This window comes from Lycorma delicatula, chromosome 11, assembly GCF_047948215.1.
Source record: "Lycorma delicatula isolate Av1 chromosome 11, ASM4794821v1, whole genome shotgun sequence".
Lineage (NCBI taxonomy): Eukaryota > Metazoa > Arthropoda > Insecta > Hemiptera > Fulgoridae > Lycorma > Lycorma delicatula.
Window position 1 is genome coordinate 45182039 of NC_134465.1, and position 21232 is coordinate 45203270.

Below are 21232 nucleotides of genomic sequence, written 5' to 3' on the forward strand. Positions count from 1 at the left end.
AACGGGTAAACAATTACTAGTACAGTAAATCTGGAGTTATTAAAAGGTAAAATGTGCATTGTGGATAGGTAGTGGTTTATTTTATCATGTAAAAGGGTGAAACCTGAGTTTAAATTCTAGTCTTGGGGGTTGGGAGGGATCCCCCATTCGGCTACCATCTTGAAAATAACAGTTTAATCTGTCTTTTCGTTTAACTTGAAACTATAACTCCCACAAAAATTGTTCAAAGAACTTTTTTGTAGATAATAGTATTATCTATAACTTTTTTTAATAACTTTTTGTTGTAACTTTTATAATAAACAAATTATAAATAAAAATAAATCTAAACATGGGAGATGAATGCTTTGAATGCGTAATTAATTTTTTCTATATACAGGATCATTCACGGGAACCGGGTGTTTTTAAGATAATCATAAAAAATTGAATATTTACTTTAAAAAAGTTTTATTGGTACTGAAACACTTGTTAAATCAAAGCATTTGTTACTTACTCATGAACGAAAAATTATGTCCGGCAAGTGATATCCATTTTGGGCAATACATTGTTGTAGCCTTTCATGGTAACCGGCCTCAATTCTTTGCAGCACGTCTACATCAATCTGGATGACGTGATGACGAATTGCGATCTTTAGGTCCTCCAATGTACGCGGTTTATTGCCGTCCACACGCGATTTCAGAAACCCCCACAGAAAAAAATCACAACTACTCAAGTCGGAGGACCGAGGGGGCCAAGGAATGTCGCCGAATCTGGAAACGATCCGTCCCGGAAATAAGTTATGGAGAACAGCCATCGTTGCCCTCGCTGTTTGCGCTATAGCTCCATCCTGCTGAAATAACACATTTTGAAAATCGATTCCCGGGTTTCGTAACTCAGGGATGAAAAACGTATTCGACATCGCAATGTAACGATCAGCTGTTACAGTTACGGCAATGTCATTTTCTACAAAAAAATATTGTCCAATAACACCGACCTTTCCTATTGCACACCAGACAGTCACCTTTGGGCTATGAAGTGGTCTCTCGTGAAGCTGATGTGGGTTTCTTTCTGCCCGATACCGGAAATTCTGTTTGTTGACGAAGCCATTCAGATGAAAATGGGCTTCGTCACTCATTAACAATAACAAATTTTCATTTTCTTCAAAAACGGTAAGCCTTTGTCGACAAAATTGTAATCGCTGCGTGAAATCTTGCTCGTTTAATTGCTGCACGACGACTATCTTGTAAGGATGGAAATACAGTTCTGTATGCAGAATTCGTTTTACCGTACTTGTGCTCATATGTAGCGTTGCTGAATGCCTCTGAATAGAGTGGCGTGGGCTTCTGACAATGGCTTCCCTTACTCGTTCGATGTTCTCCGGACTACTAGCAGTTCGTTGGGGATCCGGTGGTTTTTTCTTCAATATTGAACCGCTTGTTCGAAGGTTGTTTACCCGTCGCAATATTGTGTTACGAGAAGGGACACTTGCATTACGATGGTTATTAAATTGACGGCGGAAATCTCGCTGAACAGCAGTTACGGATTCGTCATTTCGCACAAAACTGTCATACTCGTACAGGCGTTGGTCTAGCGTCCACGGCTCCATCTCGGCGACTAAAATGCAAATGCTATGAATACAGGAAACGTCAGACACCAGCCATGTGCCCCTCCCACCACGAACGCCCGAGTACAACCCACTTCAAAAACATCCGGTTCCCGTGAATGACCCTATATATACATAAATTCGTATAGTAATTAATATTCATTATTGTATAAATCATTCTTACGTGATCAACCTCCTAAATATCTTAATACATAGTATTAAGATACTATTACCATTAATAAGTTACTAACCTGAATATATTAGCTGCGGCGAAAGCTCCTTCAGCAATTAATTGTGGATCGAATGCATCCCATTGTTCTCTTGGTATATACGCTGTTGCCGGATCTTTTGCGATTTCTTGACGTTGTTGCATGTAAGCTGCGCATCTTAATATGAAGACCATGACGTAAAACATATTTCTGGTAAAATCGATAAAATTCCACATGTTGCGTAGGTAACTTTTTATTCCTTCAACATAAATTTCCATCGTTTCTTGCCATATGAATCCTGTTATAAACATAAAAAGGTAAGAGAGCTTATATATATATATATATATATATAGGCAAAACGACTATATATATGGTTCCTAACATGTACAGGAACCAAACAGCAACAGTAACAATTGAAGAACATAAGAAAGAAGCCATAATAAGAAAGGGAGTCCGACAAGGATGTTCCCTATCTCCGTTACTTTTTACTCTTTACATGGAACTAGCAGTTAATGGTGTTAAAGAACAATTTAGATTCGGAGTAACAGTACAAGGTGAAAAGATAAAGATGCTACGATTTGCTGATGATATAGTAATTCTAGCCGAGAGTAAAAAGGATTTAGAAGAAACAATGAACTGCTCAGATAGTTCATGCAAGAACTATCGCATGAAAATAAACAAGAACAAAACAAAAGTAATGAAATGTAGTAGAAATAACAAAGATGGACCGCTGAATGTGAAAATCGGAGGAGAAAAGATTATGGAGGTAGAAGAATTTTGTTATTTGGAAGCAGAATTACTAAAGATGGACGAAGCAGGAGCGATATAAAATGCCGAATAGCACAAGCTAAACGAGCCTTCAGTAAGAAATATAATTTGTTTACATCATAAATTAATTTAAATGTCAGGAAAAGATTTTTGAAAGTGTATCTTTGGAGTGTCGCTTTATATGGAAGGGAAACTTGGACGATCGGAGTATCTGAGAAGAAGAGATTAGAAGCTTTTGAAATGCGGTGCTATAGGAGAATGTTAAAAATCAGATGGGTGGATAAAGTGACAAATGAAGAGGTATTGCGGCAAATAGATGAAGAAAGAAGCATTTGGAAAAAAAATAGTTAAAAGAAGAGACAGACTTATAGGCCACATACTAAGGCATCCTGGATAGTCGCTTTAATTTTGGAAGGACAGGTAGAAGGGAAAAATTGTGTAGGCAGGCCACGTTTGGAATATGTAAAACAAATTGTTAGGAATGTAGGATGTAGCGGGTATACTGAAATGAAACGACTAGCACTAGATAGGGAATCTTGGAAAGCTTTCCAAGATTCCCTATCTAGATTCCCAAGATGAAGACAAAAAAAAAAAAATTTATTATGTCGTTTCTCATGTACTAATCTTTAAAATACTTAACGAAATATTAGATAAACCCTTTATAATTATATTAATGTTATTATTATTATTATTTAATAAAAATCAATTAAAATTAGGAGTTCATGGTAATAATTTTTATGATGACTTTAATAACTGGGTTGGTTTTCTTTTTATTTAATTTAAAAATTTAAAACAAAATTCTTGTATATAAATTAATGAATTACGCTTAGATTTCCAATAAATAATAAAATAAGTTGAACATTTATAATGAGTTAATTAAAGGTATTACATAAAATTAACCTAGAAACGAAGAAATTATAAAATAAAAATTTGATAAAGCAGCCTACACATTGTTTTTACCTGGTACATTATGCAATAAGTTTCAATAGTATTTCGTTTTATTATTTTAGTTTTATATATAATTTATATTACTTTCAGTTATAACAAAACACCAATTAAATTTCTTTGTAAAGTAAATTACAAAATGAACAAACGAAAACGCAAATCGATTTAGATTTAAATTTATTTCTGATTCGTTTTATTTTAAATCATTGAAATTAAAGTTTGAAACAAAACCCCTCTCTCAATCCTTTTACACGACAACTGGGTTGTTTTATACGTATATATAACGCTTAAACAAAAATATAAACAAACATGTAAAGGATTTTGAAAGGGTTACATAATTGAGAGATCAGTATTTGTCGATTTTTTGTTTTATAATTTAACCGGCGATGCGTTTAACCATCGGTGTTCAAATTTATTTATTTTTTATTATAAAAATAATAGATTTTTGAATCTTTTATACTTGAAATATTGGTGTCGACGATAAAGTAATTTCGGTTTTCACAAATAGCTTTATGTTTGTTTTAAAGGACTTTTCAAAGTTATGATTTTTTTTTTAGCCTAGCCGTCACTTTTATAAAATCTTAGAAGCAGATGGCGAATAATTTTGTTTGCTCCTGCTTGTTTACGATCAATTTTTAACACTGCATGCAAAAGCGAACATCTTCGACATATTTTATTTTTTTATTTCCGTAAAGCCAAGAAAACTGCTGAAGCTCACCGAGAGATAGGTTAAATTTATGGGTTGTTTGTCAAAATCTGTACAGTGAAAATCGGACACTCGAAGGTGACCGACGTTCTTGTTGTCTTAGTTAAGTCGATAAAAACCAAATCAAAACTGTAATTAAATCGGATCCTCATATAACCGTGCGAAAGATCGCAAACAGGTTAAATGAATCGCACACGACGATTAAAAATCACGTTGAATGTCTTGGATTCGTTAAGATGCTCAATATTTGGGTTTCCGCATGTATTGAAAGAAGTTAACATAACGACGAATCGATTTTTGCAGAACGTATCTCAAACGCAATGAAGTCGACCCTTTCTTGAAACGAATCATCGCCGGTGATTAAAATTGGATCGTCTACGATAATGTCGATTGAAAACGATCACGCTCTAAGTTTGATGAGCCGGAACAAGCAAATCGAAAGGTGAATTGCATAAAAAAAAACCACGCTATCAGTTTTGTAGGATTACAAAGGTGTGTAGTACTTTGAGCCGCTTCCAAAGCACCAAAGATCGATTCAGTTGTTTGCTTTCAACAATTATTGAAACTGAACACACTCAATAAAGATTGTGTCCGCTGGACATACTTAGCGGCGTATCGCATTGCGTGTGACGGCAAGCTACAAAACGGTGTCGGCTGAGGTTATATTTGAGGTATCCGGAATTCCTCCGTTAGATTTGAAGATAGGGGAGCTCTTGGGGAGAAGGAGGGGTACTCCAAAGATGGTTGTATGGTGTGCTTTGTTGGACAGATTGCAGGAAAGGTGGGATCGAGCGGCAGGTGGCCGCTGGATCTACACACTGACTCCTGATATCAAGAAGTGGATTAACAAGAAACATGATGAGGTGGATTTTTTTAGACAACCCAGTTCTTAACCGGACACGGTTCAATTCCTACCGGGTGAAAATTAGGAGATTTGATATCGATGCATGTCGATATTTTTGAGCTATAGACACGCCCGCGCATGTGATATTTCATTGAATCCGACGGGAGGTGGAGAGACGACTCTAACTATCACCGGGCCACTCGACGAGAAGCGCATTGTGGGCGGATAGTCTTCTCAGAATCCGGTTGGAATGCTGTATCCAAGATGTGTTACAACATTTTAAAAGTGAAGATGACTGAAGAAGACCAACATGGACGTGTCTCTGCATCACCGCTTGAAGGAGGTGGACAGTTCGGCAGCTGATGCATGGGGAGGGGGTCCTAAAGGGTCGGTGTCGAAGAAGCTGTTGGGACTCCACTGAACTCGGGCAGAGGACAACTACGGTGTGGATGAATATGTATTGAATATACGGGTCAGACATTACGGCATATTTCATACGCTACAAATTTACATTAGGGCAAAATGACCGTAGCAGTTGATGCACGTAATCTCTAAAAAATAGATTAAATATTTTGTTTTAAACGGTGTTAAGATTTCCTGATAAGATTGCGTTTAGGATAAACAACTAAAAGTAAAGTAAAAAAAAAAAAAATACAGAATATCCAGGATTTATGGCTAAGAGAGAAATTTAATTTGAAAATAAATAAAATTTAAAAAACATGTGTTATAATGAAGGATAATGAGGAATTAGATTTTAAAATAAGTATGAGGGGATTACACCAAAACTGGCAAAATTTATTTATTTGAGGATTGTAAAATTACAAAGGATGGGCGAAATAGTACAAACATTACAAGCAGATTTGAACAGTAACGATAAAGCTTTCATGGAGAAAAGCACTCTGTTATTACCCAATATGAATCTAAAAATTACAAAAAGTTTTAAAAAATATTTGTGAGCGATCTACAGTATTAAAACTTAGACAATAGATATAATAATAAAAAAGTAAAGAAGTGAAACGTTTTTGAAATGCGTTATAGCAGGAAGGTATAAAAACTAGGTAGATCGATTAAATTTCATACAAAAACGTCTTAAGGCGTAATAGGAAAGAAAGAAAATTTATGGAAGAAACATCTAGAGGCAAAAATAGGCTGGTGATAAATCATGTAATAAAGAATCTATGTTAGTTAATTTGGTTATAGTTAAAAGTAGATAAGTAATATATAACTATATAAATAATAACTACACAAAAACTATAAAGGAAAATAAAGACTGGAATACATAAAATACATAATTTAGAATTTAATAAATGTTAATATGTTTTATTTTAATAAATGTTATTTTATTTTAACATAAAGGTATGTGGATATATATCAAACCAGTCAAATGACTGATGACCGCAATGAAAAGAAGATGCGCTTCAAACATAATTACAAAAATTTAATTAATTTAAAAAGTTATTAATCATGTTTTACGCTCTTGCGGAAACAAAAGCGCACCCGGAATATATATACATACACACACACACATACACACTTTTTTCATTTTTTTCTCTTATTCAATCGTTGTTATTCATCGTAAAAATTGTTTACAATTAGAGAGGTTAATAATTATTAATAAATCAAAATATTTAAATTAAAAAGGAAACGAAGTCGGATTCGAACTGATGTGCCTTCCTCTAAGATCCAAATATTTCTTTAATTTTTATTTTTTTAATTTAATTAAGGCAAATCTTATTTTGCCTATATCTCTGGAACCAGTGACAATAAGTACTAATTATGATATATCGTTGAAAACCTCTCAATGAGGGCGTATTACTGCACTTAAGAAAAAATCTAACGGGGGCCACGGGACCTACCCCCCCTAGAGGCGCAGAGATCGCTTCGCTCGCCATTCCGTCTGTCCAGTGGGCTCCGCCCCACGGATCTCCATAGCGTTCATTATCCTCATGAGTGCGAAAATAATACTAATAAATAACAATTAAAGTATGCAGGCTTTATAGAAACCTGAAAAAGAAACTAAATTACAAAAAACAGAATAGTAGTAACATGGTAACTAAAGTGCACATACTTTGAGGACAAAAAGTTCAAAATATTCTTGTTGCCTTGGTGACAGAAATATAATAATGAATAAAAGGATTAACCTTTTCTTTTTAATGAATGTTTTTAATTCAAAACTTCACTTCCGTAGGGAGCTAGGGTTAACACGAATGTACCCTGCAAATATGAAAGCGATCAGTTGTTGGTTCACGCGAGATGTTGCAAACAAACAGACAAAACTTTCCGAACCCACTAGGTTAGTCTATTGTTGAACGCGTCTTTCCAAATCAGCTTATTTAGAAGTCGAGAGTTCCAGCGTTCAAATCCTAGTAAAGTCTAGTAAAGATGTTATAAATAATGGGTACCATTACTAATTATCCAGGTTATAATGTAGAATAGAACTACATATAAATACTTTTTATTTGTACGATAATGAATTAAAACAAAAGTAAAAGCTTACTCGACAGTCTAATAATTTATACAATTAAAACGAAACGATTTTATAACTTAAAAACAATTAAATTTGTTCAGTTATGATTGCAAAGAACTTAGTTATGTGAAGGAAATAAAAAAAATTAATTAATAAAATTCCTCGGAATATATTTTAAAAGAGTGTCGAAATACACTGAATTTTGGCAAACGTAAAGAAAAGGAAACAAACAAAATTTTACAGCAATGAAGAAAGTGACAGCGACTAAGCGAAAGAAACGGTTAGAGAAAACCGGTAAAAAATATCACGAAAAAAGCAAATGAAAATAAAATAGCCAAGCGGGGAAGATTGGATATTCAAAAAAATAAAAAAATATTTTAAGCTAATGAAACACTAGAACAGTGTGAAGTTCTATATATATATATATATATATATTATTATTAAAATACCTAGTGTAAATTTTGATAAAAATATTATTTAATTATAACTAAAAAGTAAAAAATAAAAATAAAATTCTTAATTTTTAGAGATGGCTTTTCTTTTAGTTCGTACTAAAAAAAGAAATATAATTTCGTTTTTTTAAAAAATTACCTATAAAAACGTTTTCTATTTACTCATAACTAGAAAGAAAAGCGTAGAGCGCGCTCACATATAATGAGTATATTTTAATTATAATTTTTGAATTAACATTCTTGATAATTAATGAATGTATGTTATAAAATTTCAAATAACAATGTTAATAATATTTCGCCCATCTTTATAATTTTACAATACTTAAATAAATAAATTTGCCCAGTTTTTCTACTTATTTTAATATTTAATTTCTCATTATCACATGTTTTTTTAAATTTTATTTTATTTCTAATCATATTTCTCTCATAGCCATAAATCCTGGCTATTCTGTATTTTTTTTACTTTTACTTTTAGTTGCTTATCCTAAACGCAATTTCATCAGGAAATCTTAACACCATTTAAAACAAAATAATTAATCTATTTTTTTATGAGATTACGTGCATCAACTGCTACGGTCATTTTGCCCAAATGTAAATTTGTAGCGTATGAAATATGCCGTAATGTCTGACCGGGATGCGAACTCGGGACATCCCCGGATGAAAGGCCGAGGCGCTACCACTCCGCCGTAATGGAAAATGTGTTGATTGCATCTTTTAAGAATTGCGGCCAGTTACATCTTTGTATCACTTGTTCCTAATTTGTAGTTGTCAGCAGCCACGGGCAGATGGAGACCTTCTGTATTCTCCTGTCACTCCTTGCACTGGATCAAATGTGTGAAATCAAAGATCAACACACAGTTACAGATCACGGTCTCCGGTCTAAAAGAGCGTGAGTAGGGCTAAGAGTAAAGGCCCCTTTTCTCGTAACAGGGGCATGCGACCAGGAGTCGTTGCCTCTCTTTTCGCCGCGATGAGGTGGGTGCGCCAAAACATCTGAATCCCCGCGAAAAGGGTATGAATCGTCTTTAACATTAAGGGCGCAAAACCATTGTAACAATTCTCAGACAGTAAGATTGTTAAACTTGGGAAGGTACACACTCGACCACCAGCTCAAAAATAGCACTGAAAAAGAATTTATACAACGCAAACCTCTTCTTGTGAAAAGACCAGTTGAATTGTTTCTTGATAGACGGCAGCATCCACAGTTTTTTTTCAAAAAGAAGTCCTACTATTAGTTGCGCCATGAACCGCACACCATACAAGGGAGATTTAAAGAGAATGTGGGCGGGTTTTCAGTACCCCTGATCCGATAGTTTTTATTATGAATATACCCATCGAAGTGACCACCAGGTTGGTCTAGTGGTGAACGCGTCTTCCCAAATCAGCTGATTTGGAAGTCGATAGTTCCAGCGTTCAAGTCCTAGTAAAGCCAGCTATTTTTATACTGATTTGAATACTAGATCGTGGATTCCGGTGTTCTTTGGTGGTTGGGTTTCAATTAACCACATATCCATCTCAGTAATGGTCAAACTGAGACTGTACAAGACTACACTTCATTTACACTTATACATATCATCCTTTGAAGTATTATCTGAACGGTAATTACCGGAGGCTAAACAGGAAAAGGAAAGGAAAAGACAAACTTTCCGGCTTTATATACAAGAATTTACTTATAAAAATTTTAAATGGAATTATTGGGTCGGCAAGAAATTAATTTCGGTATTACTGTGTGAATTAAAACTCAATTTTTTTTTTTTTAACTGACTTTCATCAATTATATATTTTCCAATTCGCGCAAACAGAACTTCTGGTTCTTATCAGCAAAAAACTGAACACACTGCGATTTTATGTCGTCATTACCACCAGTGAAAATTTTATCGTTCAAAGAGTTTGGCAGCTACGAAATAAATGGTAATCAGATAAATGTTGCTAGATCAGAGTGTGTCATTGTTTGTTAAAATACGATTAACTGTTGAACAACTTTTATTCGAGATGGAAACTTATTTAGAGATGATTCTCATGTTGTGTATCGGTGAAAGTTCAAGGAGAAATTTCAAAAGGAAGCATCAGAGAAAAATGTTATTCAAAATTTAGTTGTAAAATTTTACGAAACGGGTGCGGTGTTAAACCAGAAACGTCCCTGATGTTTCTCAACAAGCCCAGTTTTAACGACGCAGTCCCACAGGATATTAAAGCGGCAGTTGCACGATCTTATAAAACTTTGCGGAGACTAAGCCGGGAAAAGAACATTTCAATGGGTTAACCCCAAATTGCAGCGAAGAGAATGCTGAAATATTCTATCGAATACAGGTTTACCGTGAGTTAACTAATGCTGATTATCCTAAAAGGTTCACTACCCTCAACGGTTCAAGAACTTCATTAGAGGCAACAATGATATTGGTGTTTTTCACAAATTAAATCACGCGGTTTCACTTCGGTGGGTGTTTCTTTTCTTTCTTTTTCCTGTTTAGCCTCTGGTAACTACCGTTTAGATAATTCTTCAGAGGATGAATGAGGATGATTTATATGAGTGTAAATGAAGTGTAGTCTTGTACATTCTCAGTTCGACCATTCCTGAGATGTGTGGTTAATTGAAATCCAACCACCAAAGAACACCGGTATCCACGATCTAGTATTCAAGTCCGTTCAAAAATAGCTGGCTTTACTAGGACTTGAACGCTGGAACTCTCGACTTCCAAATCAGCTGATTTGGGAAGACGCGTTCACCACTAGACCAACCTGGTGGTCACTTCGTTGGATATATTCATAATAAAAACTACCGGATCAGGGGTACTGAAAACCCGCCCACATTCTCTTTAAATCTCCCTTGTATGGTGTGCGGATTCATGGTGCAACCAATAGTAGGGCTTCTTTTTGAAAAAACTGTGCATGCTGCCGTCTATCAAGAAACAATTCAACTGGTCTTTTCACAAGAAGAGGTTTGCGTTGTATAAATTCTTTTTCAGTGCTATTTTTGAGTTGGTGGTCGGGTGTGTACCTTCTCCAGTTTAACAATCTTACTGTCTGAGAATTGTTACGATGGTTTTGCGCCCTTACAGTTAAAGACGATTCATACCCTTTTCGCGGGGATTCAGATGTTTTGGCGCACCCACCTCATCGCGGCGAAAAGAGAGGCAACGACTCCTTGGCGCAAGTCCCTGTTACGAGAAAAGGGGCCTTTACTCTTAGCCCTACTCACGCTCTTTTAGACCGGAGACCGTGATCTGTAACTGTGTGTTGATCTTTGATTTCACACATTTGATCCAGTGCAAGGAGTGACAGGAGAATACAGAAGGTCTCCTTCTGCCCGTGGCTGCTGACAACTACAAATTAGGAACATGTGATACAAAGATGTAACTGGCCGCAATTGTTAATATAAAAGATGCAATCAACACATTTTCCATTACGGCGGAGTGGTAGCGCCTCGGCCTTTCATCCGGGGATGTACCGAGTTCGCATCCCGGTCAGACATTACGGCATATTTCTACGCTACAAATTTACAGTTGGGCAAAGTGACCGTCGCAGTTGATGCACGTAATCTCATAAAAAAATAGGTTAAATATTTTGTTTTAAATGGTGTTAAGATTTCCTGATGAAATTGCGTTTAGGATAAGCAACTAAAAGTAAAAGTAAAAAAAATACAGAATAGCCAGGATTTATGGCTAAGAGAGAAATTTAATTTGAAAATAAATAAAATTTTAAAAAACAAGTGATAATGAGAAATTAAATATTAAAATAAGTAGAAGGGAATTACACCAAAACTGGGAAAATTTATTTATTTAAGGATTGTAAAATTATAAAGGATGGGCGAAATATTAATATTGTTATTTGAAATTTTATAACATACATTCATTAATTATCAAGAATGTTAATTCAAAATGTAGGATATAATTTTAATTTAAAGTTTCAAAAAAATAACTTATCAAGAAATTTTATATTTATGTACGACTAAAAAGAAAATCTTGGGACGCGTTCTAATAAAAATATACTCATTATATGTGAGCGCGCTCTACGCTTTTCTTTCTAGTTATGAGTAAATAGAAAACGTTTTTATAGGTAATTTTTTAAAAAAACGAAATTATATTTCTTTTTTTAGTACGAACTAAAAGAAAACCCATCTTTAAAAATTAAGAATTTTATTTTTATTTTTTACTTTTTAGTTATAATTAAATAATATTTTTATCAAAATTTACACTAGGTATTTTAATAATATATATATATATTGACGCCAGCGATTCGCGCTGGCGTCGATATACCAAAAGAACTTCACACTGTTCTAGTGTTTCATTAGCTTAAAATATTTTTTTATTTTTTTGAATATCCAATCTTCCCCGCTTGGCTATTTTATTTTCATTTGCTTTTTTCATGATATTTTTCACCGGTTTTCGCTAACCGTCTCTTTCGCTTAGTCGCTGTCACTTTCTTCATTGCTGTAAAATTTTGTTTGTTTCCTTTTCTTTACGTTTGCCAAAATTCAGTGTATTTCGACACTTTCTTTTAAAATATATTCCGAGGAATTATATTATTTAATTTTTTTTATTTCCTTCACATAACTAAGTTCTTTGAAATCATAATTAACAAATTTAATTGTTTTTAAGTTATAAAATCGTTTCGTTTTAATTGTATAAATTATTAGACTGTCGAGTAAGCTTTTACTTTTATTTGTTTTAATTCATTATCGTACAAAAAAAAAGTATTTATATGTAGTTTTATTCTACATTATAACCTGGATAATTAGTATTGGTATCCATTATTTATAACATCAGATGATTTAGCGGGCATATATTTTAGAAGGTAAATAAATTTACACCAGTTATATGAAAATCTGCTTTTACAGCCTGATCTACTCGTGCTGAATCGACAGTCATAATTAAACGGATGAATATCAACTCATTCTCTATAAATTCATAATCCCTTTTTCAGGATGTTCCACTTGTTGCTGAATCGACAGTCATTCTTAAACGGATGAATATCAACTCATTCTCTATAAATTCATAATCCCTTTTTCAGGATGTTCCACTTGTTGCTGAATCGACAGTCATTCTTAAACGGATGAATATCAACTCATTCTCTATAAATTCATAATCCCTTTTTCAGGATGTTCCACTTGTTGCTGAATAGACAGTCATACTTGAACGGATGAATATCAACTTATTCTCCATAAATTCATAATCCCTTTTTCAGGATGTTCCACTTGTTGCTGAATAGACAGTCATACTTGAACGGATGATATCAACTTATTTTCCATAAATTCATAATCCCTTTCTCAGGATGTACCACTTGTTGCTGAATCGACAGTCATTCTTAAACGGATGAATATCAACTCATTCTGTATAAATTCATAATCCCTTTTTCAGGATGTTCCACTTGTTGCTGAATAGACAGTCATACTTGAACGGATGAATATCAACTTATTCTCCATAAATTCATAATCCCTTTCTCAGGATGTTCCACTTGTTGCTGAATCGACAGTCATTCTTAAACGGATGAATATCAACTCATTCTCTATAAAATCATAATCCCTTTTTCAGGATGTTCCACTTGTTGCTGAATAGACAGTCATACTTGAACGGATGAATATCAACTTATTCTCCATAAATTCATAATCCCTTTCTCAGGATGTTCCACTTGTTGCTGAATCGACAGTCATAATTAAACGGAAGACTATCTACTTACTCCTCATAAATTCATAAACCCTTTTTCAGGATGTTCCACTTGTTGCTGAATAGACAGTCATACTTGAACGGATGAATATCAACTTATTCTCCATAAATTCATAATCCCTTTCTCAGGATGTTCCACTTGTTGCTGAATCGACAGTCATAATTAAACGGAAGACTATCTACTTACTCCTCATAAATTCATAAACCCTTTTTCAGGATGTTCCACTTGTTGCTGAATCGACAGTCATACTTAAACGGATGGATATCAACTAACTCATTCTCTATAAATTCATAATCCCTTTTTCAGGTTGTTCCACTTGTTGCTGAATAGACAGTCATACTTGAACGGATGAATATCAACTTATTCTCCATAAATTCATAATCCCTTTCTCAGGATGTTCCACTTGTATTACATATTATAAAATATGAAAATATATGAAATTAACAATAGAATATTGCATTTTTACTCTATTTACGACGCTAGATAAAATTTCTCCGTTGAACGAGTATAATGAATGACCTTATACAATGTTGAAATGATTTTTATTTAAAGTTCCAAGATTTCAAGACACGGTTGAACCATTGTAAGTTAAAGAAAAGTATGTAATAAATAGTAAATAACAAAGATTTTAAAGTTTTTTATCAAAATTCATTAGATTAATGCAGTATTAGAAGTACTTTACCGATAGACGCTATCGTTCGATAACTGTTACGTAGCGGTTGGATATTTATCTCGTACTTCATTACTGTTTACTAACAGGTCATTCATTCTTCTTAACCTATCTTATACCTATATAAAATAAATTGTTTCGTTTATTGGTTTCTATAGAAACTTAAATAGGATTGTCGGAACGTTTTCTCATTGTTATTTATCAGTCGATCGCACGTGTATGTATTTGTTACACAGTAAATAAACAAAAATATACAAATAAATAAAATATTACCTTTTTATTATTATTTATTATAGTGAATTTAAAAAAAAATTAAACTAATGTTATTACATTATAGGAAATCAAACACTTTTAGTTCTGTGTCGTTATAATCTGGGAAATGAAAGAATGCACCTGAACTTTTATAGGTTTGCAATAATTATACCTCAAACCTTTTCCTTTTTTATATATACAGAAGCTTGTGTAACTTATTAAAATAACAATAAACGCCCCCTTTACATTCTCAAGGAAATCGCTGTCTCAAGGAAGGACGATTTTTGTGGCTTTTTTGTATATATTATTTTCAGCCTTTAGAACTTCGACGTAAAGTTTTATAAGCTGCTTTAATTCACATAAATTATAATATAAATTTCATCCTCATAGAGTTTAAAGTCGATTCGTTCATTATTTTAGCAACAGCCGGCCATTAAATTTGCAGGTGATTTCTAGTCTTCCCGATTATCAAAAATCTCAAAAATTCCTTATGGCGTACCACATCCTATATTTCTCATAATCTGATCGATGAACTTGAGCCTTCTTGTATTGTTATTTTTTTCCTTTACACCTTCTAATATCATTTTAGTCATTTCATCATGTCTTAACAGATGGCCAATGAAATTGGCTCTTCTTTGCTGGATCTTGATCAACAGGCAAGGTTTTTCTGTGTCAACCAACCTTTGTATTTCCTTATCTTAGCCATTTTGTCTATCCGCAGAATTTTCTTCATTTTGAAGTATCACCAAATCTCAAAAGCTTTAATTTTCCCATCCTCCTCAATTTCAAGAGCCCATGTCTTGATTTCGTGCAATAACATACTCCGCCCATAAGTTTTTTATAGTCTCTTTAAACACTGTATCTTAATATTACAGAGTAAAAATCATTTTTTCATATTAATTTAGTTTCGCAACAGAAATTCAAAAATATATCTCTTAATAATTTGAACTGCATATTAAAAATAAAGAGAGAAATTAATTAAATATTAAATTCACTTCAAAATTATACTTTGATTACCTGTTCCGCTGTAAGAGCGCGAATTCCCCCCTTCCTCCTTAAGGATGCAGTCACCAACCAATAAATTACTAGCTCAAAAAACGTAGCTGCTAGTTTCACGTTTACTGGCGAATATTGCTCTCTCTTTTTCTATTTAGTTTCAGGAACCACCGTAAAGTATTACTTCAGAGAATGATATATATGTAGGTAAACGAAGTGTAGTCTTGTTCAGTCTCAGGTAGACCATTCCTGAGACGTGTGGTTAATTAAAAACCCAACCACCAAAGAACACCGGTATCTGCGACCTAGTATTCAAATCCGTATAAAAGTAACTGCCTTTATTAGGATTTGAACATTAGAATTTTTCATTTCGAAGTCTGTTGATTTACGATGACGAGTTAAGCAGTAGACCAGCCCGGTGGACTGGTGAATATAGCTACAATAGCTATATTAAACGGGAAAGTACGATGATCGTGTCAAAAATGGGGTATCAAGATTCGTTTTCCAAAATTTTATGTTTTATGTTCCAACTAGTACATCTGGACAAAATAATTATAAGGTGTTTTTGTCTTAAATCTCAGGATTTACGGAAACGATTTCTTCAAATTTACCTCAAATAGTTCCATATATGGGGCATTCATCATGTTTCAAAATTTGTTTAAGGGGTAGGGGAATATTACGAAAGAATCTACTTTTCTTTGAAGGTATTTTAGAGAAAACTTTGTAAAAACAAATTTATATATCAATGCATAGATAAATTCCAGAAAAACGTTTTTAGACTAATCAATCCCCGTCTTTTAAAACTAAAAAAAAATATGATTTTTGTTCTTTTATTGTACCTCCCTTCCTTTTTAAGTATTTTTCAAATATTTTTGAAAATTTATACTTCGTATTAAGAAATATGTACATTTTTTTTTTAAATTATAGACCACGGACGTAAAATACCAAGAAGTTTTTTTGAGAATTTTCTTTTTCTTATTTTAGCATTATATTTAGAAAAAACTTTACTAAAGTAAATTTGTTAACCTTAAGGTATTTATGAATATTTTTAGAAACAATTTCTTAAAACTTATTCTCCATCTCTAAAAATATATATATATTTTGCTTTTTTTCTTTTTTTTGGCCCCAATTCTTTTAATTTTTATTATGAAAACCCTTTTTTTTGTAACAGAAAGAAAATGAACAAGATATTTTGATATTCGTGAAATTTATTTAAAAAATCACAGCAGCTGTTTTGTTACACAGTACATTCCTCAGATGTTACCAACAGAATCCTCAGTATTTTCTGAAGTCTTAGTATTTTGTTTATAACAACTGTCGTGATTTGTTACATAAATTTCGTATCAAAATAACATATCTTGTTTATTTTCTTTTTCTTATGATGGATATTAATCAAGTAACGGCTTCATTCATCGATTATTAATTTTTTTTTTGTATTTTTTTCATCAATTAAAGGGCTATTAGAATTAATGTATCTTTGGTGTCTATATTATATTCCGGAACCAGACTGGGAAGAACGTTTTTTCATTAGTATCATAAAAGTTATACTTTTATTCTTTTCAGTATTTTCAAAAAAAATTTCTTTTATATTATTTTTTTTTTTTTGGTTAGGGAACATCTCATTATAAATAAATATTTCCTACGGATTAAGGAAACCCTTAAAATGAAAAATAAAAATTATTTGAAATTTGGGTTTGGTGATTCTTAAATATTATTTTGGATAATCGTGACTTGACCGGTGTATTCGGAAAACTCATGTAATACTTTTAGATTTTTACGTCAGTATTAGAAAAAATTATTATATTTTTTAATAAATAAATTAAAATTATTTCATACTACTCGTAATTATACTTTATTTAAGCTTATATGAACCGAGAGAAAAGTTTATTTAAGCCAACATTTTAAAACGTATATGGTTACAAAGTGTGTTTTATATATATATATATATATATATATATATATAAAATTATAACTAAACTCTATTCTTTGATTAGACAAATATAAAAAAAAAACTAGATAATTAGAAAATTATCCAAATTAATTGAGAATTTTCTAATGCAGTTCATTAGGGCAGAAAACCTCGACGTTTCATACAACGGTCATTTGTGATAAAGTCCTACATCTCAGACGAAACGTAGGGGTTTTCTCCTTTTGTTTTTGTTTGTTTGGTTTGACTGAAGACAAAAAAAAAATTGTTTTTATTTCACAGATAATTATTGTTATGAACAGAATGGATATGTCGTTTATATATATGAATGTCAACTACATTTAGGAGAATTTACTATGATGTGCAACAGTATACTTCGCTTAGCGAGAGAGTTAATGGAAAATCAGTTGACCATATTTTCTTCGTAACCCTTAACACGGTATACTTTTTATAATTGCGAATTACGTATGTTTTTATCGAGTCTGACACAACAATTAGCTTGTAAACCAGATTTTCGAATTTCAAATTTATTTAAAAATATTTTTATGAAATTTTTCAATCATAACCGTTAAAGGGTTCTCTCTTTTGTCTTCAATCATTTGACTGGTTTGATGCAGCTCTACAAGATTCCCTATCTAGTGCTAGTCGTTTCATTTCAGTTTCCGACGTCCTTTTAGACCTTACGATAAAAATCAATGTAGGTCCAAGCATACGTTCTTGTGGTACAGTGGATTTATTATCATATAAGTTATCAGTATCGCTTAAAATTTTGTTTTAAACCAACAGTTTTATAATTTAGATGAAGTATACCGTAATATATATGAAGAAATAATTTTATTTCATTTAAAATTAAAATCACTGCTCCAAATTTGGTAACTGTTCAATTTATAAACGGAAAGTTTTGCCAAATATTATGTATTTTCTTCAAATAAATCAGATTAATTAAGGACTTATGACCTTTACCTTTTTAGAGGATTTAAAGATTTTATTTTTTTATTTTTATTTTTTTTGTCTTCAGTCATTTGATTGGTTTGATGCAGCTCTCCAAGATTCCCTATCTAGTGTTAGTCGTTTCATTTCAGTATACCCTCTACATCCTACATCCCTAACAATTTGTTTTACATATTCCAAACGTGGCCTGCCTACACAATTTTTCCCTTCTCCCTGTCCCTCCAATATTAAAGCGACTATTCCAGGATGCCTTAATATGTGGCCTATTAGTCTCTTTTTTTTAGCTATATTTTTCCGAATGCTTCTTTCTTCATCTAATTGCCGCAACACCTCTTTATTTATCGCTTTATCCACCTATCTGATTTTTAACATTCTCCTATAGAAACCGCATTTCAAAAGCTTCTAATCTTTTCTTCTCTGATACTCCGATCATCCAAGTTTCACTTCCATATAAAGCGACGCTCCAAAGGTTTACTAGTCTCTTTTTAAAGTTTTGGCTGTAGGAGAATTTATCTCTGATCGGTTTAAGTTTCATGCTATCTCTATTTTTCTTATGATAAACTATTGTTTGCCAAAATTATAAAAGAGATTTGCGTTAGGTCGTCATAAAATCAGTTGTTTTTCTTTTATATTGTACGTATATTACAGCTCGGTTTTTGAGTTGTCTGATTTATGTTAAGTTTTGATCGCTACCTATTCTGTAACATCTTCTTAATTTCATCGTATTTCGTGACGATCTAAACTTTTCATTGTTTCCGTTATATATTCTTTGTACCCTTCTAATTGTATTCGGATGATAAGTTTTTTATTTGATCGGAACCATTAAATGAAGAAAATTATTTTTCGCGTATAAATATTTTGAATTTTTTTCTGATTTATCTTTCACGCGTCTTTATTTTTAAGTATATCGATTTACTTAAGTCTAATTCACAGCATTATTGTAGTTAGTAAACCTTTTGAAGTGAAATATTGTCTTTTTAGTACAATAGAATAGTTAAAATGTTTTTTTTTATGCAGTCGAATTTTATTATTTAAATAAACATTTTATAACTACATATTTTCATGTGTAACTTTGAAAGATTTCCTTTTCAGTATCGTTCTGTCGAGAAAAATCATTTTAAAATTTTTATATATATATATATATATATATATTTTTTTTTTTATCTTTCACCGTCCTGTTTAGCATTACCTCGCTTTTATAGAATATGTACAATATCCACAACATTGTTTCTACTTCTATACTTCGTAAAATGTTATGTACGGTTCAGTAGTTTTCCCGATATATTTTTTTCTTTTTTCTCTTCTTGTTTTTACAAGTGTGTGTTTTTATATTTAAGCTATCATATCTCTTTTACTACAATTGTTTTATTTTCCATTGTCATATTTTTATATAATTATTTAAATGCTACAGATTTATAATATATTATCAAAGGAATAGTAAAGTAAAATTTATATAAATTTAAATGTATAGAGTTTACTATTTGTAAATTTATTATGGAAGTTATTAATTATTTTTATTTTTATTTTTTTTGTCTTCAGTCATTTGACTGGTTTCATGCAGCTCTCCAAGATTCCTTATCTAGTGCTAGTCGTTTCATTTCAGTATACCCCCTACATCCTACTTCCCTAACAATTTGTTTTACATATTCCAAACGTGGTCTGCCTACACAATTTTTTCCTTCTATCTGTCCCTCCAATATTAAAGCGACTATTCCAGGATGTCTTAATATGTGGCCTATAAGTCTGTATCTTCTTTTAACTATATTTTTCGAAATGCTTCTTTCTTCATCTATTTGCCGAAACACCTCTTCATTTGTCACTTTATCCACCCGTATGATTTTTAACATTCTCCTATAGCACCGCATTTCAAAAGCTTCTAATCTTTTCTTCTCAGATACTCCGATCGTCCAAGTTTCACTTCCGTATAAAGCAACACTCCAAACGTATACTTTCAAAAATCTTTTCCTGATATTTAAATTAATTTTTGATGTAAACAAATTATATTTCTGACTGAAGGCTCGTTTCACCTGTGCTATTCGGCATTTTATATCGCTCCTGCTTCGTCCGTCTTTAGTAATTCTACTTCCCAAATAACAAAATTTTTTTACCTCCATAATCTTTTCTCCTCATATTTTCACATTCAGTGGTCCATCTTCGTTATTTCTACTACATTTTATGCTTTCTATTACATTTATATTTCAATTTCTAAAGAAATGAAAAAAATACGGCTTAATTATGAAATTTTACACTTTTTTAACATTTATAAATATTTTATTGAAATTTAAATTAAAACAATTTGTATTTTAAAATAGTTTATTTTTAGTCTAATACTTACCCAGTACGTATAAAACTACTAGGCATTCTAGCATTGTTGGACCATTTCCTCTTTGTCTTAATAAATCTTCCGCTAATTGCCTCTTCATTGAATCCGTTCCGAATAATTGCACTACTAATACCTCGGCTCTTTGAGACACTAATATCAGTATAACTGTAACACAAAACAGTATAATTTTATTTTCATATATTTTACATTTAATTGGATTATCTAGTGTGAAATGCTTATAATTTTCTTTCAGATAATAATTATTATATTTCCAATAAATGTTTGATGTAATAAATCTTTTTTTAAGAAGAAATGACAATGTTTTAGCCTGAGAAAATGTCATGCCTGACCGGGATTCGAACCCGGTACCTCCGGATGAAAGGCCGAGACGCTTCCATTTGCATCGCGATGTTCGACTGATGTTGTTATGTGATTGTCGTAATGTATCTAGGAAGTATTATGTTTGGGTTTAAAAAAGT

At 32.3% G+C, this 21232-nt stretch overlaps 1 protein-coding gene across 2 annotated transcripts in view; it reads right to left on the reverse strand.

The window, feature by feature from the left end:
• The window catches only part of LOC142332043 (transient-receptor-potential-like protein), a 190276-nt gene that overhangs the window by 97970 nt on the left and 71074 nt on the right, over positions 1 to 21232 (reverse strand). For both annotated transcript variants that reach the window (XM_075378148.1, XM_075378147.1), the window contains exons 9-10: positions 20766 to 20918; positions 1831 to 2086 (exon numbers count right to left, since the gene is read on the reverse strand). In XM_075378148.1, the coding sequence (XP_075234263.1) occupies positions 1831 to 2086; positions 20766 to 20918 (409 nt within the window). The remainder of the gene's footprint in view (positions 1 to 1830; positions 2087 to 20765; positions 20919 to 21232) is intronic.